Source organism: Saimiri boliviensis, chromosome 4 (assembly GCF_048565385.1).
Source record: "Saimiri boliviensis isolate mSaiBol1 chromosome 4, mSaiBol1.pri, whole genome shotgun sequence".
Classification (NCBI taxonomy): Eukaryota; Metazoa; Chordata; class Mammalia; order Primates; family Cebidae; genus Saimiri; species Saimiri boliviensis.
The window spans coordinates 139,738,443-139,764,846 of NC_133452.1; the positions used below are offsets into that span (position 1 = coordinate 139,738,443).

The window sequence follows — 26,404 nt, forward strand, 5'->3', positions numbered from 1 at the left end:
GGAAACGGCGTGGCAGGGCAGCGGGCTGGAAGTGCACCTTCCCGGGGCCGGGGCGCCCGCTCCCTGGACTAATGACGCCGCGTGGAGATCACTCCCCGGGCGCCCTGGGGTGGGGAACGCCCCCCCCCTTTCGAGACGGCCCGACACCGGTGCCAGCGAGGTCACAGCAAAAGTCCCAAGGGAATTATGGAAACACGTGGCCGTGAACCCGCTGTGTTCTTGCCCCCGCCCCCGGGAACACGCCCTCCCCGTCGTTCCTGTTGACTGTCAGATCCCGGCAACCGAGCGGCTGAGCTCGGAATCTGAGGCTTCCGCAGACACACAAGTGCAGGCAGAGTCCGGCACCCCGCGCCAAACACAGCCGCCCCAGGGTTAGAGGGGGACGCTGCTGTCCTCCCCCAGGAGCCACCAACCAGGTAAAGTAAGACAAAAGAAAAGTGAAAGTCGGAACCCATTTAGTGAGCAAGAGTCAAGGTCATCCAAAAAGGCACATAGAATTTCAAGTCCAAGAGTGTATTCATTAAAACAAGAGGAAGAGACAAGATGGTTATTGTAAGGAGCTCACAGGAAGGGGCACGGCAGAAGGCTCGAGAAAGAGGTCACCGCAAAGTGTCCTGTGCACTTTCTGTTCAGCACCTCTGCAGTGACAAGAGGGGTTTGCTTTCCTAATTAGCATTGTTTTCACTACTACAGAAGCACACAGGCCGCGTGCAGCTTAGGCCCCAGCAAAGTCCCTGCTCCCCTGGGCCCAACCCTTCAGGTGTCCTCCTAGGGGAACAGTGGCGTGTCCCCCCAGACAGGCGCACTCGCCCAAGTCGCTTCCCCTAACTGCAGGGCGCAGAAAGCCCTCGCGGCCCGCCAGGTGCTGGGGCCCACACCTGAGCGGGAGAGCCGGCGGGCGGGGCGGCCCCGCGCGCTCACACACGCACTTTCACAGACACGCGCACACCCACAGCGGCGCGCGCGCTCCCCATTGGCGAGAGGGGGAGGGCGGGGCCGGCGGACCCAAAACAAACAACCTGCGCCCAGCGAGTTTGCGGCCGCGCGGCAGCGTGGCCTCCGCCTGGTGCGCGCCCGCTGGAGAGCTAGGGAGCTGCCGCCACCCCGGCCACCTCGTTCCCCCACCCCTCGCCGTCCGCGCCCAAGCCCCGCCCCCGCGGAGCCGGAGCAGGGTTATATTGGGCCGGCCCGAAGGTGGAGAAGAGACGCAGCCGCGACTGTCCAGCGCGGAGATGCTGCCCCTGAGGTCGGGGGCGGGAAGGCGGCCGCGGGCGCAGCGGCCTCGGGGACTCGCCTCCGCAAGCGCTCAAGGCTGAAGGCGCCGGACCCTCCCCCACGGTGGCACACACATCATCTGGCACCATTTCGGTGCCCGAGGACGCCCGCACGGGACCTGGGACCGCCGGTGAAGAACCCCTCCTGGGCTCCTTTAAGGAGCAGCAGATGCGCACGCTGCTTCCCTCCAGCAGGAGAGCCTTCTGAGCCCGGCGCGCTCGGGCACCCAAGGGTGGAACCGCGGGTCCTGCACATACCCCAAAGTCTCAACCTCGAACCGAAGGCGACACCCATCCAACTCCTCCCTCGCCGCCCCTTAGTCCACCCAACACTCACAGCCCCTCCAAAGAAAAAGCCGAGCGAAAGAGGACTCCGGAAAAGTCAGTGTCTTGCAAGACAAGAAGGAGCTCGCGGGAGAGAAGGGCGAAGACCCCTAGCCCGGGATCGCCATCCCCTTCCCCAGCACCAGCTTCCCTACTAGGACGCGAGAAGGAAGAGAATACGACGCCGAGCAGGGACTGGGTGCGCCGGCATGAAGTTGGAAGTGTTCGCCCCCCGCACGGCCCACGGGGACAAGCCGGCCAGTGACCTGGAGGGCGCGGGCGGCAGCGACCCGCCGTCCCCGCTGTCGGCGGCAGGAGATGACTCCCTGGGCTCCGATGGGGACTGCGCGGCCAACAGCCCGGCCGCGGGCTGCGGCGCGGGGAATCCGCCGGGAGGCGGCGAACAGAGCGCGGGCGGCGGGCCGGGCGCGGAGGAGGAGAGCCGGGTGGCGGCGGCGGCGGCGGCGGGGGGCTCAGAGGCCGAGGCGGCGGGGCCTGGCGCGGGCGGCGCGGGGAGCGGCGAGGGCGCGCGCAACAAGCCGTACACGCGGCGACCGAAGCCTCCGTACTCGTACATCGCGCTTATCGCCATGGCCATCCGCGACTCGGCTGGCGGGCGCCTGACGCTGGCAGAGATCAACGAGTACCTCATGGGCAAGTTCCCCTTTTTCCGCGGCAGCTACACGGGCTGGCGCAACTCGGTGCGCCACAACCTCTCGCTCAACGACTGCTTCGTCAAGGTGCTGCGCGACCCCTCGCGGCCCTGGGGCAAGGACAACTACTGGATGCTCAACCCCAACAGCGAGTACACCTTCGCCGACGGGGTCTTCCGCCGCCGCCGCAAGCGCCTCAGCCACCGCGCGCCCGCCCCCGCGCCCGGGCTGCCGCCCGAGGAGGCCCCGGGCCGCCCCGCCGCCCCGCCGCCCGCGCCCGCCGCCCCGGCGTCGCCCCCCACGCGCTCGCCCGCCCGCCAGGAGGAGCGCGCCAGCCCCGCGGGCAAGTTCTCCAGCTCCTTCGCCATCGACAGCATCCTCAGCAAGCCCTTCCGCAGCCGCCGCCTCAGGGACACGGCCCCCGGGACGCCGCTGCCGTGGGGCGCCGCGCCCTGCCCGCCGCTGCCCGCGTTCCCCGCTCTCCTCCCTGCGGCGCCCGGCGGGCCCCTGCTGCCGCTCTGCGCGTACGGCGCAGGCGAGCCAGCGCTGCTCGGAGCGCGGGGGGCCGAGGTGCCGCCGGCCGCGCCGCCCCTCCTGCTCGCACCGCTCTCGGCCGCGGCCCCGGCCAAGCCGCTCCGAGGCCCGGCGGCCGGCGGCGCGCACCTGTACTGCCCCCTGCGGCTGCCCGCGGCCCTGCAGGCTGCTTCGGCGCGCCGCCCCGGCCCGCACCTGCCGTACCCGGTGGAGACGCTCCTGGCCTGAGCCGCGCCGCTGGGCCCCGGAACGCCGAGTCTGCGCCGTCGGGGAGGCGGGAACGCGGGCCAGCGGACTTTGCACTTTCAATCCAGAGGAAAATGAATTTTAAAAATCTCCATCAAACGTGCCTTAAAGCTAAAGCATTTTGACAGGAGTGTTTTAACTTAGTCCGGGATATTTTCCTTTGTCTTTTATAACTTTACGGAGGACCAAAGCAATTCTTGTTTTAGTTTCTTGGCGAAGCCTGTCCCTCTCACCCTTCATAAGGACTTTTTTTTTTTTTTTTGGTCTTTCTTTAACGCCCAGGCTTCCCCTTATTCCTACTGTTTTTGTCGCACCTTCCACTGATTTACGTCCCTCCCCTCCCCGCTAAGTACATCAGGGAACCTTTCCACACTATAAATGATATGACTACTGTTTGGGGTTTCTGACCCCCATCCGTGTACGTATATGGCATTTACAGGTATGACTGAGTGTAAGAGAGATGTCAGAGACTCTTCAGTCGTTTCTTGCTATTGACCAATGCTTCACTGTGCCAAAAGAGGAAAAAAAAATGTTGGGTTTTGTAATTAAATTATTTATATATTTTTGAAACCTGAATTGAAAATGTTGCAGGCAACGGGCGACAGCTTTATTAGTGGTTCTCTAACTGTGGTCTCCTTGGGCCAACCAATTTCTTTAGAGGAAAAGTTGATTATGTATGTGGGGTGCCAGGACCACTGCCACTCGAAAGCAAGTGTGATTTTTATTTTTAATATTATTTTATTTGTGTCTGTGTACATATTCATGTATAAATGTTATGAAACCCAAGCATAGTGCTTATTTTTTAATAAAACTCACAACTGACATAACACATTGTGGTGATGGGTTGGAAGTGGAGAGATTTTTACGCCTGTACCCTTCCCCCCCAAAATGGGCTCAGGTTTGGGTCTCAAGAAACTTCCTCTGGAGATCAAAATATTTTCCTGAATAATTCCATAAAGGTATTACAGTATGGGCTTGCAGATTTCCTTACGAAATATACTGCTGCACAAATTTCCAGACAGGTCTTCCATTCATGGGCTTTTTAAAACTTGAAAACCAATTACTCCTCTAATTCTAATTAGTCACCTAAGCACTAACAGAACAAACGAGAGGAAAATGTCCCTCTCTCCCCCAAGAATTCTTTAGCAGGCAAGTTGAGCTCTTAGCAAGCCTAGAATCAAGCAGGTATTTTCAGGTAAATAGGTTCTGATTTGGGGCTCAAAAAGTTGGAAACTTAAATTTTGTCTTAAGATTATCTCAACACCCAAAGATGTCTTCGGGGCAATTTCAAGAGTGATTTAAATGTCACAGTGTTTTTGTCAAAACAAAACCATCCACATTTTTTCATTTGGGTGAGAACCAATGGGTAGTATTTTTTTCACTCTCCCCTCATCTGTAAAGATTTCACTGGAAACGGTGGCAGTGTCCTGCCTGTTTCGATTGCAGTCTAAAGAGAAAATGCCACCTGGAGAGGAGGAACCTCGAGTCAGTTTACCATATTGCAAATGTAAGGGAGGGTTTTCATCAGTGGGAGTATCAGGGTGAACACCTGTTCCTCACTAGGTTCCTAGGCAGTAAGGCTCTAACAGTGCATGGATTGCAGAATTCTAGAGAGTAATACAAAGTGTGGGATATGCAGAGACTGGAAGCTTAGGCCTTATTGCCATGGCTGCCATTCTTGGGTAGATCCCGTGTTACCCACGACAGGAGGATGATTTGAGCTCTACATATAGTGAAGTGGGGAAGGAGGGTGGCATTTATTTCAGGATGGTGTCTTCTGGCAGGAATGGGAGAGAAAAATGTCTTCCATAAATTCGGTTAACAGATGATGAGTCTTGACTGATTTGGATTACATCTATGTAATAGTCATAAACAGTGATAATAATAGAGTTGAATTATGGCAAGAAGTAGGCATTTGCACCCACAGGGCCAATAATCCTACCCAAAAATAAACCTGAAACAGACCAGCAACTAGGGGCAGGGCACAAAAAGTTCCCTGGGTAGAAATGATCAGACCTTTTCATGTTGCTTTCCTCTTGAAAACACATGGAGGAGAGAATTAGGGAGAGGAGGGAAGTCAGCCAGCTCAGTCCTTTCCACCTCTGGTTTCAGGGGACCTTGTCTCTCTCGCTGCGTGCCTCACCCACAGAGGCAAAGTGCCGCCTACTTTAACATTTTTTGTAAAGCCAGTTTTCAGTCCTGCAAAGGGAGATTTAAAGTCGCTTCTGATTTATTCGTGTTAACACAGAAAACAGCAAAGTGAAAGACAAAGGTAGTGTTCCAAAAATCACAGCTGTTCGGCCCTCCCCTCAAAAGAAAAAATAAATCCTTCCTTGCTAATGAACACGCTGGAGTCTGGTAGACTGCTGTCCCCTCCTGGCTTCTGGGCCCCTTCTCTGTTTCCCCAGGGACTGTAAGGGCTTCTAAAGTCCTAAGAGTCGCATGACTTTTGCACCCCTATTCATGACCAGTTCCAAGCTTGGCATCCCACGACCGGAAGGACAATCACACTGGCTGGGCGGGGCGGGAGGAATTGGAGGGTCCTGGGCTGTGGCCCCCTCCCTGTCCCTCCTACACACCCCCAGCCCCGGGGAGTTTCGGTTTCTCGGTGCTGGGCCGGAGGCAGCCCAGAAGGAAGGGCGTCAGCACCAGCTCCCGTTTTCTCAATGACCGCGGAAAGCTGCAGAGCTGCTTTTAGTTCAGGTGACGCTGGAATTCCGCGGAACCGCACGTCGCGGCAGGCACATCCGCCCTCGGAAAGGCGGCTGGGTCCCCGAGGAACCTGGCCTCAGGCAGCAGCCTCACGGCGGCGGTGGGACCTCTCGAGCCCGACAGCTCCTTCCAGCATATGCCCAGAAAACTACATTCCTTGCAGGCGCGGGTGGAGAGCTCGGCGCTCACAGTGTCCAGGCCCTGGGGCCTGGTCGAGCCCAAGTGGTCCCCCTCCCCCAAGGGCAGGCCTCCCACTCCTCTCTGCTCCAGCCCACCCCTACCCCAACCCCCTCCTCCAGCCTACCCCTCCCCCCGTCCCCGCCTCCCGCCTCTCCCCGCGGCAGCCCACCCCTCTCCCCGCCCCCTCCTCCAACCTACCCCCGCCCCAGTGCGCCCTTCCCGGGCCAAAAGAACCCAGGTCCAGCTGCGCAAACATCAGGCTGCGGGGCAGCCGAGTGACCCTCGGCCGAAGCGGGGGGGGGTGGGGGCGAGGGGTCTGTTTGGTTTGGGAAACGCCCTTTGACACCTGTCAGGCCTTCCTGGAGCTGCAGCTGTGGGTCCAGAGCTCGGTGCGTCCCTTTTCAAAGCAACCCAAGTTGGCCCCCCACGGCCGCCGCCCGCCCTGTCCGCGCGTTTAAACGACCACAGTTCCCTTCCACCCCATCGAAAACCCCTCAGGGCCGCGGTGGACAGTTGGGTGGGGAGAAGTGCACCGCCGCGCCGCCGTCCCCGCCCAGCCTGGCCTCTACTGCGCTCCGGGGGCCCTCTCTGCAGACAGGGACCACGTCGGCTGCCTTTGGGGGCTGAAAACATCTCTGGGAAGCGACGTACTCGTTGTCATAAGTCTCCTCAGTCTGAAGCTTCCTTTCTACTAAGACACGGTTCCCATCCAGCGCGGGAAGCAGGGGGCTGCGGGGCCCACCGGCCATGGTCACCCTGCGCCTCCGCTGTCTGCGAATGAGCCCGGGAGGTGAAGAGCTCCAGCCATTCCAGGGTGAACTCCGAGCCCTTTAGCTAAGGATAAAGAGCCTAACTAGGTCTCCTCTAGAACTGTGCCTCAGATTCTTGACCCCACATAAATTTTTAAAAATCAGAAAGTCCCACCCCGAACAGATCAAGATGGGTTCTCCTAGGGGACCCCCAGGGTGTAGCCCACGAATTCTGAAGCATCCCTAAGAAGCACCTATGGCCACTCTGGTCCCACTGTTGCACAGTTTCACAAAGTTGGTATTTTTTCGGCCTCAGAGGATGTATTTTCACATGCACAATACAAAGCTAAACTCAACGACTCTCCTGGATCAACCACATACTTTCGAGCCCAGTAAGAAACCCTAATTTTGCACCGGAGAAAATGGGGTCCCCCAGTATGTCTTCACATATTCATTAGTGGCAGATGTGGGTCCGGAACCCAGAGGTTCCAGCTCCCAGCTCAGAATTCTTTGAACCGTTCAGATAATCATCGTCTCAATTCACTGTTATTACAATGGTCGTTAGACTCCCCATGCCCGTAAATGGTTTCTGCCGCATGAAAAACTTGCCTTTTGTACCTCCCACTTCACCCAGAACTAGCTTTTTCTAGAGGAGACCACATCCGCCTGGGAGACGGCATGTGGGCACCCAGACCCTAGAGCTTCCGTGCACCAGACAATGCAGCCCCCTACAGGGAGGTGGCTCCGCTAGCTCTCACTTCCGAGGCATGCCAGATACAAACCCCCCGCAAGGGCTGCAAGCAGAATTCTGCTTAGAAAGAGGGGTCTGCAGGGAACCTGGAATGACCAGCAGTTCCTACCCTCTGGTGACACACACTTACAGGTGGGCACTTCTCATCAGACACCCTTCCTGTTTTCCCACACCAGGCCCCAAACAACAGAAATGGCCTTTTTCCCATGTAAAGGAGAAAGTAGAACTTCTTAGAATAATTCACTTTCCTTTTTTAGCTTAAAAAAAAAATGCAAACTCTATGCATTTATGTGACTGACAACTTCCCAGGTATTAGGAGACTTGGTTGGCATCCAATGTACAAAGATTCTGCTCTTCTCTTTACTAATTTTTAAAAAAATTCCTTTGACTACATACAATAGCTGAGTTGCCTCAGTTGTAGAAAGAAGACCAGGAAGAGTCCTTCAGTAATTCTTTCCTTTTAAACAGCACAATAGTTCCCTCTTAAATAACAGACTTTATAGTTCTCTAATGAAACCATTAAATTTTTGTTATACTTTAAGAAGATAATTTGTTAATTCTTAATGTTGTCATCAACAAATGGCCCTAATAAGTATCTTCCAAGAGGATCATGATCAAAAACATAAAGATGTAACTCTCCCCAGATTCAAGGACCTCTTTCAAATTGGCAAGGATTCTGATGTCATGAAATGCTGGTGGTTGTGCAATAGTTTCTGCACTGTTTCTGTTCGACATTATTAAGATGGATGGGTGATTAGAAGCAAATGTTGTTCCTGTCATTTGCCAACTTATACACAGCCTGGAAGAGAGAATTGTATCAACCTTCGTTTTTGGTCAACTGCAGCCAAACATAAACATGAACAAAATACCACATTTCCCTTACCATTCCTGGACCCTCTTTGTCACTGTTTTCAGGAACAGTTTAACTTTGAAGGCTTGCCATAATTGAGCCTTTTTATCATGTCCGAAAATATTATACAATTTAACATCCTTGACATGTATTTGTTATTTCTGATCACCAATTCCTAGCCATTAAGAAAGAAGTAGAAAAGTTTTGCAACCTTTGGCAGGCTCTACCCACTGTAGTTAAATGTCTGGTCATGCTCCAAATCACAGAAGTTGCCCATTCAAGAAAGAACTCAGAATGAAGGTGCTAAGGAGACCCTAGTCTAAATTCCAGCTGTGACTCACACAGCTGGGTGACCTTAAGGAAGCGAGTCATCCCTCCAAGCCTCATAAGAACAAGGGTTGGGCTGGAACATGTCTCGCACACCTCCCTCACAGTGTACATCCATGAAAACCCTCATATAATGTCAAAAAATAACATGCTAATGTGTTTTTTTTTTTCCTTTTCCCCAAACTCAATCAACTTGAGATCAAGTGTGAATCTCAGGGACAAGTTTCAGGATAGCATTCTTTCACATGATTAAAGTACTCACAAACACAGCAGACTATATTGGATGCCTTAAAGTACGATGAACATATACAACTTGTCATTCTAATGGATCATAACATGTATTTCTAATTACATTTCCCCCAGTGTGCTCCTGACAACTTTCTCACAAAATCCCAGCTCTGAGAATTAGAGAGCCATGCTTATTTCACAGGCAGGAGACAGAAGTTGGGTTATTTTCAAGAGATTTCATCATAAGCAAGGCATTTAGGGCTGCTTTTCTGGGTCCCATGGTGGCTCCCAGGCTGCTGCTCTGGGCTGATAGGATCAGCTCAGTCCTTTGTTTATTTAAGGACAAAGTCCAAAGGCAATTCTTAGGGTAGTGTAGCAGAGTTGATATAACCTAAAAATGCAATAGCCTGGGTGCTTCTAGCACTTTGGGAGGCCAAGGTAGGAAGATGATTTGAGACCAGGGGTTCGACACCAGCCTGGGCAACATAATTAGACGCCTTCCCTACAAAAAAAAATAACTTTTTTTTTTTATAAAAATAACCAAGAACAATAAAAATTAGCCAGGCATGGTACCTTGTGCTTGTAGTCTTAGCTACTGGGGAGGCTGATGGGGGAGGATCGTTTGAGCCTAGGAGTTCAAGGTGCAGTGAGCTATGGTGGTGTCACTGCACTCCAGCCTGGGTGACAGAGAAAAAACATCCTATCTCTAAAAAAATTAATAGATAAAACTTAAACATAAAACTGACAATGTAATTAGCACCAAGGGGCTCAAGTCATGGGAACAAATGTATATGTGTTCCTACAAATATAACATGAAAATACTAATGTTAAATGTGGAAACACTGAAGGAAGATAAATGTGGCAACTAGAAACAAGCCCTAAAAAGAAAACAACTCAAATAAGAATAAACATTACTATTTAACGAAGTATATTCCAGCTAAGTTCTCAGGCCCAGGGAATAATAAGGGTGACACTATCACCCTGGCAGACAGACGCATCTTTAGGGGAGCTGGTATTTTCCTGGGGAAGTCAACATGTGGAAGAGGCATGCTCTAGTCTCAGCACCCCAACTTCCTCCAGGGGAGCCACCATCCATGGCATGCAGTATGGGGATTGCCTTCAATTATCCAGGGCTCTAAGCCTTGAGCAGGGAGACTTAAGGGCCAAAAAACAAGTCGGACTGATTTGCTCCTGGTGTGTCAGTGAAATGATCCACCAGCTTCTGCTGTGGGTCTCCAGAGCTGCCCCAGTTCCTCTCCATTCTGGGGAAACTTGTTCAGTCAAGTCTTTTTTGCTCGTTCATCCGGATCTGTTTCTGTTGTTGGTTACCTCCTCATGCCTGTGCAGTCAGCCAGACACAAGGCGAGGAAGTCAGCATGGTAGGCCTGCTCTTGCCCTCTGTCCTCCATGAAGGCTTCTCCTCCTACTGGGCCTCTTGGCACTCTCGTGCCCAGCTAGGGGATGGAGGGACTCAGAAGGCAGGGGGCATGTGAAGCAGGAGCAGCCCCTCTGCAGGCAGCAGCTCTCTCCCCCTCTCTGGGGGACAACACCACGGGCTGCTGGTCCCCAGTACGAATACTCTCTGACGTCTCCAGCTGGGTGAAAGGTTACCACCTTAGGTCCCATGTACATGACATGCTGAAAAAGGCAGAAGGAACAGAAATTAGATCTGTGGTTGCTGGGGGCTATGGTGGGCACAGTTCTGAAGGGTACAGGGGACTTTGGGGTGAGGGAAACACTCTGCATCCTGACGTGGCTTCAGGACTGCACACACTGGCCAAACTCAGTGTTGTGTGCACCAAGAAAGTGGAAGTGTTTGCTGTATGTGAATTATGCCTCGAGAGCCCTGACTCCACAAACCTATTCTCATAGAGAGTGAAGGCTAATACTTGCTGAGTTGCCAAAACCAGGACACCTTCCCAGTAACAGTGTAAGTTAAAAGAGATACAGCTTTATTTGCAGCATTTCAGCTAACTGGAGCTACCTAGCAGAGCATGTTTCCAGGGCAAAGCTAAACTTCTCAGTACCTCTTAAGCCATGCACAGTACCTAGCAGCCCCTTTCCACTCAGGGTAAAGGTGTCTACAGCCCTGGTGCCCGCTGCACTTCAATATGGGCATGTGCCAAGCACCAACATCTAAGAGTGAAACCATGCCAGCATGAAGCCTGCCTCCACCCTCCCCACATTCAGACACACTGTCTTCTTCGGCGGGTACATAGGCTGAGGAAGCACAGGGGGACTCAGAGCCAAAAGCCCATGTGGAAGAGAATGTGGTATTTCTGCAGACTCACATGCTTCCAGAAGCATGGATTTGTTCACAGGGTCGTTCCTGGGGGATGCTGCCAACTTTTAAGGCCTGGATGAGAACTCTGCAAGGGAAATTCCCCAGAAGGGGCTGAAACTGAACACCTACAGGACTTCGTGGCCCCACGCAAACCATCTAACACACTCACCTTCCCTGTGCCGGATTTCAGAAAGCAACTCTGATATGAAGGAGATCAAGCGCGTGCAAATCCCTCTGCTCCCTGACCCCTCACTGCACCGATTCCATAACCACAAATGTAAGAAGTCCGGGGAGATGTTGTGCAAACCAGGCACTTTTGACCCCCTGCGGCAGTTACACACAGTCAGCAATCTGAAATAAGATAATTATTAGTTCTCCTATTTATTAGCCGAGCCCTTTTGAGTAATAGCCTCTGGGGACATTTATAAATGCAATAAAAGACCTCATCATGGTTAAGTGCAAAATGATGTGGCTCATGCTAGATTTTTGCTGAAACAAACCCTCAAGCCCAAGTAGTTCCTCTCCCTGGAGTTGAGAGAGGCAAAGACTTCAACAAGCACCCTCTCCATGCCGGTGTGACTCCAGCATCTACTTTAGACATATTTGTCGAGCTCATTCAGGGGGTTGAAATCAGTAGGCTACATCAGTCCATCTGGATCCAGCAAAGATGAATCTGAGCCCATGTTTTCTAAAATGCAACCTCACGATGAGGTGTGACTGAAAAGAGACGTCTGGCGGCCCAACTCCCCTTTTCCAGTTGTGTCCATGAGCAAAGTTGAAGTGTTTCAGCCAAAAGATTGGGGCCTACAACAAATCTTGCCCAATAAGGCTCTTTCATGAGTCACAGGAAATTAAAACTACCGTATCTTTTAGTCACAGTTGATTCAATAGAATCAAGACCCAGCCCACAAGCAGGCCCAATGGCTGGCTGTTTGCACAGAGTGATTCAGAAGGAAGCCCAAATTCTCTGCCCGATAAGATCTCTCTCCACACACTTTTCTGTTTGCCTCGCCAATCCCAAACCCCCACCCCAGCTCGCTCTGCTGCCTGAAATATCACCCTTTGAGTCATTCTGTTGAGTTACATAAGAAAAATGGGGCATAAGTTCTACAAAAAGGGAAAAATTGGGGGAAGGGGGACTGGGGAGGGAGACAGAGGGAATTATTGATCCAGGACAAACACAGTGTTCCCTTCCTCACACCTCTGTTAATTGCAAGGTCCAAGTGGACCAGCTTGTAAGCCTCGGAGGACTCAGTCTGCGTACTGAACACACCTGTTCACAAACACAAATGGCAGTCTGCAAAAGGAAAACCCTGCTGTCAATCTTAGCATTTGATTTTCTGCCCCTCACTAGCAGAGGTGTTAGGCGTGAGTGAAACAATCCACGAACCTTGTGGTGACCAGCAGTAAATTCAATTAATATAGCAAATGCGACGCTATACCACCCAGAGGTCACAATCAGTTTTCCCTTCCGGGGGTCCCTCTTCCTTTGTCCCAGGATGCGAATCAATGCCAGTGTGTTCAGATACTCCACGACTTACAGTGCAGTCACAACCCAATAAACCCATCACCGAATTGAAAAATTGTAAGTTGGATCATCATAAGTCGGGGCCCATCTGTACTTAAATAAATGTGCTGTTAAATTCCTTTCACTGATCGTTTTCCTGCTGCCTACAACTTTTTACCTAAAGTTATAAAGCAAACCCAGGCTTAAGAAAACATGCAATCTATGTTTAAAACCCAGGCTCCAGGGGAACAGTAGTGATACAGGACAAACAGGATTGCAGTGAGTCGGGGAAGAGGCCCCCCCAACCTCCTTTCACCCCCATGCACACCCCTCTAGTCGGCTCCTGGGTCAGCCAGTGCGCTGAGGTGCGGGTTGCTCACTCCCTCCCCTCACTTCCTCTCTCTGTCCTTCTGGAGAAGGAAAACACATTGTTAGTGTTAAGCATGCCCAGTAGCCAAAGCCAGGCTTTAGGTCTAAGTCACAAGGAATCTAAAGGATAAACAGGATCCATGTCCTCGAACATATCAGCTCCATTCTCTGTTCCCTGCCAGACCCAGGGAGCAGACTGGTTCAAACAGGCAGCTTCCCTGATGTGTGCTGCTGGAGAAGCCTTGACTCTTGCACCTCCAGCAACGGTTCACACTGCCATCCTTGAGGTGGCTCTGGGAATGCCTACTTAGGAGCCCCAAGCTCTCTTAGCTCTGTCAGAATGGCAATAATGAGCGCATGTCACTCATTTCCTCAAGGGGAACGCTATCAGACTTTTACCACATCTTCCCTGGAGAAAAGGGTTCTCCCCTGGCTCGCTGGCGGGCAGTCAGCCATGCAGTTATCTACAGAGAGGCAAGAAAGGCATGGTGGGCAGTCAGGGTCATGCACCATGAAACCCAGCAGCGGGGCAGCAAAGCCGCAGAATCAGGTCTTCAAAGTAAGGAGCAAGAGGCACAGGGACAGCCCCAGCTTGGGGAAACGACAAATGGCAGTCTGTAAAAAGAATACCAAGCCTGCTGCTGTTCTTAGCATTTTATTTATATATTTAAGACGGTGAGTTTCGCTCTGTCACCCAGGCTGGAGTGCAGTGGCAGGATCTCAGCTCACTACCATCTCCACCTCCATGGTTCAAGCAGTTCCCCTGCCTCAGCTTCCCACCTCACTAGCAGAGGTGTCGGGTATGAATGAAACAATCCATGACCCTTGTGATAGCCAGCAGTGTCATAACAAAATTGCTAAGAGAAGAGATCTTAAATGTTCTCCCCACAAAAAAAAAATGAAATTCATACAGCCAATCTTATTTTATGGCAGCCGAGCTTCGTGGCCCTGAAGCGGAGATCAAGCCGGGCTGCACCCTCAGCTGTCAAAGGACTCCCTACCGTGGCATGCAGGGGGACCTATCTGCTCAACCCCTGTCTTAGTAAAAGAGTTGGAGCACAAATTAACTTGGCAGTGCCAGAAATACCAGTAGGGGAGGAGGGAAGTGGGCTGGTAAACAGAAAGCAACAGATACAGGTGAGGTGTCCAGCCAGCTACTGCTGGGAGTGGCTAGTGCTGAAGGCCATGAAGAAACTGTGGGGATGGTATGATACACCTGCCTGGAAATGACCCCACCAGAGATAGATAAAGGGGTGACTTGTTGAGAGGTCCTGGGGTTGGTGGGGTCATGTCCCCACTGCCATGCATTGAGCTGAGCACTTCCTATGCCTTTAGAGAGAACCTTCTAGCAGATATGGCAGCTGAAAGCATTTAATACCCAACCCACTGAAGTTCAGCCCTGCAGGCTCTCTGCACTCACACCAGGCCCTTTCAGTCAAGATTGGAATCCTGCACTAGGAACACTGATCTAAGAGATGGTCTCTGGCTTGTGGCATTTGCTGAATTCTATGGTGAAAATGTAATTTTCACAATGGCCCACCTCAAACCATCAGCAGCCAAACACTGGATGGGACATTCCTGCACATACAACCCCTGGCTGCTGTGCTGTGAGCTAGTGGGAGCCCATTCCAGCCCAACACAGAGGCTGAGATGGGGATCCCCATGCCTCGAGTCTCAGCTGTTGAGTCACTGGCCTTTGCCTGGGGACAGGGGCCTTTGGTCCCAGGGAGCCTACCATGGGATCTTTAATCCAGTAATAACTCTTATGTTTAGAGCTGACTTCCAAAGTTAAAAACTCCGGAGTTAAGAGACTATGTAGTTCAGTGATTAAGAGCATGGACTCTGAAGTCAGCCTGCCCACATTTGAATACCAGCCCTATCATGTGTCATCTGTTGTAACCTTGAGAAGGTAACCTCTCTGTGCCTCAGTTTCCTCTCCCATAAAATGGGGATAATAATAGTAATCACCTTGCAGCACTCCTGTAAAGGTTAAATGAGTGATTACATGCAAAGTTCTTGGAGCGGTGCCTAACACATAGTAAGCACTACTTAAATTTAGCTGTTATTATTTAAGGATGGAAATGAACAGTTGATAAGCCTGAACTCTAAGAGCATGATAAAGTTGTCTGGTTCATCCTGAAGGCTCTGCATTTCTATCACCTAAAGCTACACCTAGAATTAATTCTGGGAGAGAGAGGAAGGTAGAGTGCGGTAGAGAGAGATTAATAGTCTCCTTTATGAAAGGAACTTTTTAATGCCACCATAAATGAAGCAAGAATCATGGAAGGGCAGATCTCCCATATTTGAGGGTTTGTAAAGCACCAGGCTCGGGTTAAAGAGTAATTTGTTCTTTATTTTACATATGATTATACACAAAGTGATGATTTGATATGCATGCATTATGGAGTGTTTAAATCAAACTAATTAGCATACCCATCACCATATACTTATTGTTTGTTTTTGGTGAGAACATTTAAGATCTCCTCTCTTAGCAATGTTCAAACACATAATACATTATTATTTACTATTGTCATCATGCTTTATAATAGATCTCCAGTACATATTTCTCCTGAAACTTTGCACCCTTTGACCAAGATCTCTCCAACACCCCACACACACGGCCTTTGTTAACTACCATCTAGTCTCTGCTTCTATGAGTTCAACTTTTTTAGATGCCACATATAAGTGAAATCGGGCAGTATTTGTCTCTCTGTGCCTGGCTTATTTCACTCAGCCAAATGTTCTCCAAGTTCATCCACATTGTTGCAAATGACAGGATTCCCTTCTCTTTATGGCTGAATAGTATTACATTGTGTATTTATACCATTACAGTTTTCTTTCTCCATTCATGCACTGATGGACACTTAGGTTGAGTCCACATCTGGCCTGTTGTAAATGGTGCTGCAGTGAACATGGGGGTGCAGAGATCTCTTCAACATACTGATTTCATTTTCTTTGAATATACACCCACTGGATCCTATGGTAGTTCTATTTCGAATTTTTTGAGGAACTTCTATACTGTTCTCCATACTGGTTGTACTAATTTGCATTTCCACCAACAGTGTACAAGGGTTCCCTTTTCTCCATATCCTTATCAGCATTTATCTGTTTTTGATAACAGCCATTATCAAACAGGTATGAGATGATATCTCATTACAGTTTTAATTTGCATTCCCCTGATGATTAGTAATGTTGAGCATTTTTTCACATATTTGTTGGCCATTTGTAAGTCTCCTTAGAAATGTCTATTCACATCCTTTGCCCATTTTTAAATTGGGTTATTTGATTTCTTGTTATTGAGTCGTTGAGTTCCTTATGTATTTCAACAATGGATGTCATAATTTTCTTTTGTATCTATGGCTTTTTGGCTTCTTCTCAAATGCTTTCAATACAATAAAGAGATTCTAGATGAATTATATGAGTAGGCAATCCAAGGGTAAGATGAAATTCTTCTATGAACCTTAGTGCAGTTGTCAAGTTTTGTGGACACCTCAGTACCTGCCGGGCACCATAGCACTAGAGAAAAAGCCAAGGTGCAATATAGTCCCTGCCCTTTGGCTCTCCCTGTAAACATGGAGGTGAGTCCCAAATGCCACGTGGGCACATAAGAGGTGTGTTGCTCTCAGGCTACCGGGATTGGAGAAGCTTCCTGGAAGCAGTGGTCTCATACCGAAACCTGAACGATGAATAAGCTGCAGTTAAAGAGCTAAGGAGTGGAAAGGAAGCTTTTCGGATGGAAGAAGCAGCATGTGCACCGGCATGGAGCCAGGGTAAGCACAGTGCATTCAGAGAAGGGCAAATCGTCTGCATATACACACTGCAGAACCTGTGGTGTGTAGGAAAGGAAGCCAGGGAGTGAGGTAGACATGAACCAGACCACGAGGACCTCATTCTGCATTCTGAAGATAGTGGGGAATAGCCAAAATGCTTTCAGCAAAAGACTGACATCATCCTCTACGAAGATGATTCTGGCTGCTCTGGGGAAAACAGAATGGAGGGGACATGACCAGCAGCAACACTAGAGGCTGTTGCAACCATCCAAGTGAGGTAAGAGCACTGAATCAGCATGCCATGGTGGGGATGGAGAGTGGGCAGGGTCCCTGCAGGCTGGGAGATGGCTGGAGGCGGAGCTCAAGAAGAAGACACTGGACGGGCAGTGAGGCCATCTGGGAATCCAGGGGACCAAGGCGGGGCCGGCTTTGCATTGTGTGTGTGTGTGTGTGTGTGTGTGTGTGTGTGTGTGCGCGCGTGTGCATGCATGCAGTCATTCAGACTCTTCATGCGATGCACATATAAACGGGATGCAATTCATGTCACAGTCATAAAAACTTTGTATATCAGTGACAATTTTTCACCAATGAAAAGAAGATATTTTGAAAAAAGTGTGCATTTTTCTGACTTACCCAAAAGCACGCCATAGGCACTCTCCTTGGCCCAGGCCACAGTGCAGAGTTGGGCTTTGGACACATTGAGTTTGAGTCGCTGACAGGACATCTAAGGAGGGCTGTCAGGGAAGCAGGTGCATACACTTGTCTGGAGTTCAGGAACGATCTGGGCTGGAGAAGTAGATAGAAAACATCAGCACAGAGATGGTTTTTACAGCCCTGGAAATATACAATGGAATACGAGTTGGAACACTACTGAGGGGCAGGGATGGAGGCTCCTGGGACCCTCAGAAAGGTGGTTTCCATAGCAACAAGTAGACTGCAGAACTGATGAAAGGGGTGGCAGGAGAACGTGCGGTTGGTTTGGACTCCTTAAGCTGATGTGAAACTAAACTTCCACTGGAAATGGTCCTGCTTCTCATTGCATCTGGGCCTATCTTTGGGGCAAGGGACAAACAATATGAAATCATGGAAAGTACACAGAGTTTGAAGTCAAACGGTCTTAAATTAGATCCCAACTGTGCACTCAATAGTTGTGTAATCTTATACCAGGTAATTCTTCTATTTGAGCCTCTGTTTCTTCATCTGTAAATACAATGAACATGGGCTTGCAGGCCTTGTAAGACATGAGGATGAAATTCTAATATATATATATGTTTTTAATTTCCTTATTTTCTTTTGCACACACACACACACACACACACACACACACACAAACACACACTGCACACCCGTAACTATTTATTGAGTATGGTAAATGTATAGTATATAATACAGAGTGAATACTCAACAAATGGTAATCAGTATTAATAATAGAAAAAGTGTACCTTAACCTTTAATGAGGAAGTCAAATCCTCATCAATCAACCTATAATTATTATACAAATTACACAGTTTACCATGAGGTAGACACTTGGGGGAAAGATGCCTTCAGTAACTTAACTAAATTACCTGGAATTTGATCTACAGGATTATACTATTTATGCTGCAAATCGAAGTCATGTAGGTCTTTGCCAACCTGCATATCATATCATTCATGCCAAGAAATATAAACCTCTGATTAGTACAATTAACTTGTTTGGTCTTTAAAGGGAAAACACCCCACACATTTAGAAACTGTAGGAGGAACGCTAAAAACCTGGGCTATATACTGAATGAAATGTCTTGACTCTCCCATAAGACTTTTCATCTATTAAACCAAAAAAAAAAAAAATACACTGCAAAACTATTGAAATGAAACTAACAAAAAAGTTTTTAATTTCCTTATTTTCTTTTCAAGCATAACTAGATGGAAAAAGATAAAGATAATTCATCTGGTCAATTGTTTTTTCAGCTCAGTGATTCTGTCTTCTATGTTCATGTTGTCAAAATAGAAATAGGTCCTATTAGCTCTAAGGTTTGTGCACATAAGTGATTAATCCCATTTTAAGTTTTTCTCCCTTTCCCCAGAAGCCCTCAATTTTCCATTTTTCTCCCACCGTCTTCTTGCTATTTTTCCTTGTACTCTTTGAGACTTCCTTCAAAGGTTAGCCAGAATAAGAGCAAAATATTCTTTTATTTTTAAGGCAGAGTTTCACTCTGTTGCCCAGGCTGGAGTGCAGTGGCACAAGCTCAGGTCAATGCAACCTCTGCCTCCCATGTTCGAGCATTTCTTCTGCCTCAGCCTCCTGAGTAGCTGGGATTACAGGCATGTGCCACTGTGCCTGGCTAATTTTTGTATTTTTAGTAGAGGCAAGGTTTCATCATGTTGGCCAAGCTGGTCTCGAACTCCTGACGTCATGATTCTCCTGCCTTGGCCTCCCAAAGTGCTGGGATTACAGGCATGAGCCATCACGCCTGGCCCAAGAGCAGAATATTCTATCCAACAAGAAGAGTAAGCTTCTGCCGGATCTTAAAAACAGCCTGCACAGATCCTTTTAACTTCCAAGGAGCCACCAAACCTTCCCTCTACAGCACAACACTGGAGCAGCAGGTTGATTTGCAAAACCACGTGGAGCCAACAAAATTTTCTCAAACCCAGTCCCCACCTCACTCCATTCACCAGAACATAATCTAAAACAGCAAAGATTTCCATGTGTAAAGCAAGCCCACAAGAGCTCTGGGGGAAAGCACAGAAGAGTCCTAAGCCTTTTTTGTGTATAAGCAGGGCTCATCTGTGCATGGCACAAACCCCAAATGCTTTTTAAGGGAAAGCGGGTAACTTTGAGTTCTTAAATAATGTAAACTTCTATTTGTTTAAACAACAGACAAATGAGAAACATACTTGTGGCTTATCTGACAAATAAAAGTAATGATAAAGCTTTTAAAGTCAATTTTTAAGACTAAAAAAAAATAATAAACAGTAGTCAAAGCCAGATTCCACAAAACAATGCAAATAGGCCATAAACAGGTGAAAGAGTGTTCAGTTTTCCATACTTGAAACATGAATTACAGCAATAATTAGTTGCCATTTATTGCCTATTGGCAAAGATTTAAGCGTTTCATAGCGCATGGAGTTGGTGCAGTTTTGAGGAAATCGGCAGTTCATATAATGTTGATAGGGTTGTAAATAGGTACAACTTTTTTGCAGGGCAGTTTGGCAATATCTATTAAAATGTAAAATTTACATACCCTTTGACCCAGCAATTTCACTGCTAGGAACTCAGTCTAAGGGTGTGTTCTCTCATCTGTGCAAAAAGTGCAAGTGTACCAGGACACGTATTGCTGTATTGTTTCTAATCTCCCCAAACGTGGAGAGAATAACTTGTTAATATCAATTTAAGAATCTGGTTAAATTCATTAGGATGCAAACCACACAATGGACTACTAAGCATGGGTGGACTCTTAAGCTCTTGTGGAAAGGTTCTGAGACATGCTGTATCTCAGGTAGTGTATCTTTGGAGAAGCATTTTATCTTTCACCTTACATTCTTTTATTCTACTTGGAAGAAGTCATTGTTATCATTAATGTGCATTACTTTATTGTTAAAACAAACATAGTTTACTAAAAGGGGAAGAAGACACAAGGAAAAAAGGAGAAAACAAGGGAGGGAAGGAAAGCATAAAGGCTTAAAAGAGGGAGGAGGGAAGGAGAAAGGAATGGAAAGAAGAGAGAAGAAACCTCATTCTTTAGAGTAGAAGGCTGAGAGGCTGTTACCTGTTTCAATGGAAAAAGCTAGCAGCACATTTTAAAGCTTTAGTAATTTTACTCAACTTCACAAACACCAACTTGTTGCTTCTTTTCTAAATGGAAACAAGGAAGTACTGTAAGGTTGGCTTTGTCCACACTTTTTCTTGGGCTATGCAAACCACCCTGGGTAAAGTCCTCCCTGCTTGTAAGCCAAGGGTGACTCCAGGGAGCCAGACGGCATTTCCTCCCATAATACACAAATTTGTATTTTGCCTGATGTTTTTGTCTCTGAGCCCAGATCCCACAGTGATAGGCGCCACAAAAGTACACAGACAGGACAGAGGACGCGCCCTGATTTTGCAGAGGAGACATACTTGGGGGTCAAGAGGCTGCCTTTCTAAAGGCCACAGATTCAGACTGGGAGCTTCGGCAGTCTGAACAGATTAGAGCATCAGGATTTGTCGCTAGTGCATGCAAGACTTTTAACAGATAGAAATCTTTCTTTCTTCTCCTTAAGATTCTGGTAGCTGACCAGAAGCTACACGAATCTTTTTTTCACTTGCTTTTTAAGGTTAAAATAATACAGGAGGTCTCTTTTGTGAGATACTGAGTACTGAAAAGGATTTTTTTAAAGAACTGTTTTTTTAAAATCGACAGACTTTAACAGGGCTTGTCTGTTTTTAAACTCCTTTCCTATGGTAAAAGAGGAAAGTTTAGACCTACCTCAGGGCCAAGGTTTGCAGAAAGACAAAACTGTCCTGGAAGCAAATGGGACTCACTCCTTCGCCTCCTTCCCTCGCCCTCCCTTTCCTCTCCCCTTGCCCTGCACTGAACTCTGCAACCATTACTGAAGCTTACAAAATATTCTGCTACTACTCGACAGTTTAAAAATTAACAAGCATGTAAAGCTACTGGGGGTAAAAGCCTGGAGCCTGTGGCAAGAAGCAAGCCCTGGCTGGATTCTGCAATTATTTCTTACGCAACTCCAGGTCGCAGTCACAGCTTTCTGAAGATTATACACTTCCAGCCGCTCAGCTCGGCTGGGGCAGGAGGGCCTGGCTCCACCAGAGTCGCATAGGCCTCTCATAGCATCATAATTAGTCATTAAACAGCAGAACCAAGGGCCTTTCAGACCCAGGTGGCACTACTGTATTCCTTTGCTTTCAGGAAAGGAGACATTCCTTGCACATTCTCCCCTGGAAGGGTGTGAGTGGGGTTGGGGAGGGAAGGCCAAGATGTGGAGAGAGAGGGGTGGACTGAGAGTTAGCCGCAGAAGACAGACTTCACGGGGATTTTCTGTCCCTGCTGCTGGGTTTCTTGTTGTTTTTGTTGCTGTATGAACTCCAGGAGGCCAGCACGCTCTGACTGCCCTAGCCACGATGATCAATGGGAAGGGACCCCCTGGAGGGCCTCTGTGACTACCAGGTTTCTAGCCCTATCCCAGGCTTTTCCTTATTACCAAGATTGCTGCCCTCATATTCACACATTTTATACTTTCATCAGAATTGTGCAAAATCAGAGTTCTAAACTACTGAGGCCCTAGATACTTTTAATGAAACATATATCCAGAACCTGAATCTTCAGGGTAAAGAATTAGCCTTAGATATACCCACAGCTAGCCCATGGATTCTGCAGATGAAAAAACTGAGGTCAGAAAGCCCAGCGGTGAGTTTTTTAACAAACATTGTGGGGGCCTCGTGAAGGCATTTGGCTTGCTTGACTTTATTCTTGGAGCTCAGCGCTAACCTCCCACATTTCCTTTGTCTGCTCTAGGAATTCAGTGTCTATCTGAAACCTCCACCCAACCTGTTTGTACACTCGGAAAACCCAACCTGGTGCACGGGCTGGGTGATCATCATGGCAACACTGCAGCCTGCAGGTAAGTGTGAAGATAACAGCAAGACACCTGGAGAGTGCTCTCTGCCGGCATGGGGCGCACACAGCCTCAACCCCTAAGACACAGCTGCGCCCAAGAGGAGGGATGTCGACCAAGAGTCACACTTCCAGTGTGGGCTGAAATGAGTGAGCTAAAGAAGTGGTTTGTTATTCAGAATTACATTTGCCAAAGTGTACTAGGGAAGAGACTTAATTTCCCACAGCATTAGTAAGAGGATTGGGTCTTTTTGCCTGGGCTTTATAGATGAGGTCAGGAAAGGTGGAAAATGGCCCATGGGTCGTCTTTCCTGCCTCTGCCCACAGCAGCCTGCCCTGCTCAGCTGTGACACTCAGTCGTCACTAACAGCGACTCCAAGGTGACAAGAGAAAATCTTTTCACATTCATCTCATTTCCTCGTGTGAGAGTTTCACTAGACTACATCAGGGAAACACCACAGACACTGACTATCCAGTTCTAATACATCTGAAGAGATCTTCAAGAAGTGTATAGAGAAATGTAGGCTAGATAACTAAGTTACAGAGAAATTCCCTGGATTAATCAGTTGTAACCCAAATGTGCCAGTTAATGGATTAACATCAACCTATAAGGACATCTCTAGTGACACATCAAAGAATTCTTCTCCACCATATTTTCCAGTGAACTGGATAGAAACACCTTCAGATCTCACCTCAAATGTTGTCATTTCCTTTTGAGATTTTTTTCTGTAGCCGCCCTATCTAAAAAAAAATTTTTTAAGTCCTTTCTCCTCTTCTTATCTGTTTCCTCTGCTTTGTTTTTCTCCTTGGCACTTGGTATTCCTGAATTTACCATACACATCTGTCTTTGTTTCATGTCTGTCTTTCACACTTGAATGAAAACTCCAGGACAGGCATCCCCAAACTGCGGCCCGCGGACCGCATGCGGCCCCCTGAGGCCATTTATCCGGCCCCCGCCGCACTTCAGGAAGGGACACCTCTTTCATTGGTGGTCAGTGAGAGGAGCACAGTATGTGGCGGCCCTCCAACGGTCTGAGGGACAGTGAACTGGCCCCCTGTGTAAAAAGTTTGGGGACACCTGCTCCAGGAGAACAGGGATTTCTTCTGTGGTGTTCACCCCTGTATGCCCAGATCTTAGAATGGTGCCTGGCACGTCAAAGGGCACTCAGCAAATAGTCACCAAATGAATCAATGGATGTCAATAACACGCTTGCTGAATGTGAAGATAGCATAAACCCTGGCAGGTGGGGGAAAATATTAGATGGCAAAGTCAACAACCAAAATTATCCTGATAGGTGAGAATGATAGTCCGAAGCCAGCAAGATGGAATTTAACAGGCTATGTAAATCAATCCCACACTTAGATTTCAGAAAAACAATTGCACAAGAATAAGATGGGAACGATAATGTGACTAAATAATAGCACGTGCAGAAATGACAGGGTCTCAGATGACTGCCAGCTCAGTCTGAGTCAAAAATAAAACCAGCCTGTCAAAAAAGTGTGATCTTTGCTATCATCACTAATTAAAATAATCATAGTTTTCAGTTAAAAAAAATGTGCTCACTTGCATTCCTGCACTTGAACTCACATTTTTTCGTAGATATGGGCAATAAGCACGTAATCAAGTTTATTCACTGTAGCCTGGTTTGTAAGATGAGAGTCCACAAACTGTCCATCAATAAATAGGGGACTGGTGAAATAAATGAGGGAAAGCAAACACAGCCTTCAAATAAGAAGGAGGAGCCAGGTATGGTGGCTCAGGCCTGTAATCTCAGCACTGTAGGAGGCCGAGGTGGGAGAATCTCTTGAGCCCAGTAGTTCAAGACCAGCCTGGGCAACATGGTAAAACCCCATCTCTACAAAAAATACAAAATACAAAATATATGCATGGTGATGAGCGCCTGTAGTCTCAGCTACTCAGGAAGCTGAAGTGGTAGAATCATTTGAGCACAGGTAGGCCGAGACTGCAGTGAGCCGTGACTGTGCTACTGTACTCCAGACTGAGCAACAGAGTAAAAACTCTGTCTCAAAAAAACAAGAAGGAGGAAATTACTAAGGCATTGATTCAGAGTAGCCACTAAGGTAAATAGGTAGGGGAGACAGAGATTTAACAAAAAGAAAACAAATGTCCTGCTTTATTTAGATTTCATTTGGAGCCTTGCTACCCAGGGTGACCCTTGACCCTTAGTGTGGGCAGGCTGAAGGCTTGTTAGAAGTTCGGAGTGGCAGGACCCATCTCAGACCTACTGAAACAGAATTTGCATGTTAATAAGATTCCTAAATGATGCCTATGCTGATTAACATTTAAAAAGTAATTTTACGTTATTGTGGTAAACTAGGCATTGGATTTAGCACTTGAGTAATTTTTACACACGCAATTCAGTGGCCTTAAGTCCATTCACGATGGAGAGCAATATCACTACCATCTCTCTCCAGAACTTACACAGATTTTATTGGTAGTTTGGAACTACTTGGATGAACAAATTTGTAACACTTTTTAAAACATATTTGTTCTTAAAGGTACATGTCTTATCTATTGAGTCATTCATTCATTCAGTGTATATCCTTTCAGTGTTTGTGCTAATCCCGATATAATTCTGGGCAGAGAGGACTACAATGATAACTAGAAAGACATGAAGCTTACAGCCTAATGAGTTGGCTGAAACAATTTATTTGTCTTTTTTTCCATCTTCATTGAGGTAGGTATAATGACACATAAAACTGGTATGACCATTATGAAAAAGAGTATAGAGGTTTCTCGAAACATTAAAAATAGAAGTGTCACATGATCCAGCAATCCCACTAACCAAAAGAACTGAAATCAGTATGTCAAAGACACAGCTGCACTCCCGTGTTTATTGCAGCATTATTCACAGTAGCCAAGATATGGAATCAGCCTGTGTCCATTAACAAATAAATGGATAAAGAAAATGTGATACGTATATACACAAAGGAACACTATTCAGCCTTTAAGAAGAAGAAAATCCTGTCATTTGTGACAACATGGATGAACCTGGAAGACATTACGCTTAGGAAAATCATTCAAAGGCAGACGCTGCATGATCTCACTTATATTAAAAGTTGAACCCATAGAACCAGAGAGTAGAATGGTGGTTACCAGGGACAGTCAGGTAGAGAGATTGGGGAGATGAAGTCAGAGGGGACAAACTTGCAATTATAAGTTCTGCAGCTCTATTGTACAGCGTGGTGACTATAATTAATAATAATGAACTGTATGCTTGAAAGCTGCCTAGAGAGTCCATCTTAACTGTTCTCACCACAAGAGAAACAAAAATGGTAACTGTATGAGGTGATGGATGTGTTAACTAATTTGATCATGGTAATCATTTCGCAGCGTATATGTATGTCAAATCATCATGCTATATGCCTTAATATTGAAATGCCACTATGGAAAATGAATTTAACCCAGCCTGCCTCATGCTGTCCACACCCTTCCCTCAAACCTCACTTCTTGTAGCCCTCCCTCTTGTTCTAGAAACCAGGGAACTTGTAACATTCCCAACAGCTCTGAGTCCAGGCCCAAAAGGTTCTCCAGGATCTCAGGGAACACTGGGTTTCACAGGATCCTCCTCCGTGATTTACTCAGAAGTGTCCGTCGCTGAGCTGACACCAATGTCAGCTGATTTTGCCCTGCCAAACTGCTCACTGCAGGGATTTCTGCAAGTGTGAGTCATTCGCTCTTCTTTGGTCACCCTGCTTAGGTCAGGATGCAGTCAATTCCTGCTGTCTGCCAGTAATTTTCAGTAGCTACCACCTGAGTGGTCAGCCCAGCTGGCACAATGCCAGTCTCAGGTGTGCATTTTCCTCCAAGGCCAAGGGTAATATCAAAACCAGCCCAGGAATTCTTTCCAAGTTCAAGGTCACTGTTGTTGTATCACAGTGTGACATGGGTAAGATTTTGCCTTTGGATGGCGCATTATGGACTTTGGGTGGCATTTTGTTCATGTTTTACAGTCACTGGCCAGAAGGATGAAGCTCACATTTTTGCTGGGGGTCTTAGAGGTCACACTAATTTGGCACCATTCTACATG

General features: G+C 47.9%; 1 protein-coding gene and 1 long non-coding RNA gene across 4 annotated transcripts in view; one reads left to right on the top strand and one right to left on the bottom strand.

Annotated features, from left to right (window-relative positions):
• Positions 1 to 1,807: 1,807 nt before the first annotated feature.
• Positions 1,808 to 5,006, top strand: FOXQ1 (forkhead box Q1). The gene has a single exon (XM_039462741.2). The coding sequence runs from the start codon at positions 1,808 to 1,810 to the stop codon at positions 3,011 to 3,013; it is 1,206 nt and encodes a 401-aa protein (XP_039318675.1). The 3' UTR covers positions 3,014 to 5,006.
• Positions 5,007 to 6,872: 1,866 nt separating this feature from the next.
• LOC104651283 (uncharacterized) overlaps positions 6,873 to 26,404 on the bottom strand; it is an 81,296-nt gene continuing 61,764 nt past the window's right edge. For 2 of the 3 annotated variants that reach the window (XR_012517403.1, XR_012517402.1), the window contains exons 3-4: positions 17,392 to 17,544; positions 6,873 to 11,463 (exon numbers count right to left, since the gene is read on the bottom strand). This is a non-coding gene — a long non-coding RNA (uncharacterized LOC104651283). The remainder of the gene's footprint in view (positions 11,464 to 17,391; positions 17,545 to 26,404) is intronic. The other variant, XR_744788.3, reaches the window with a different exon arrangement.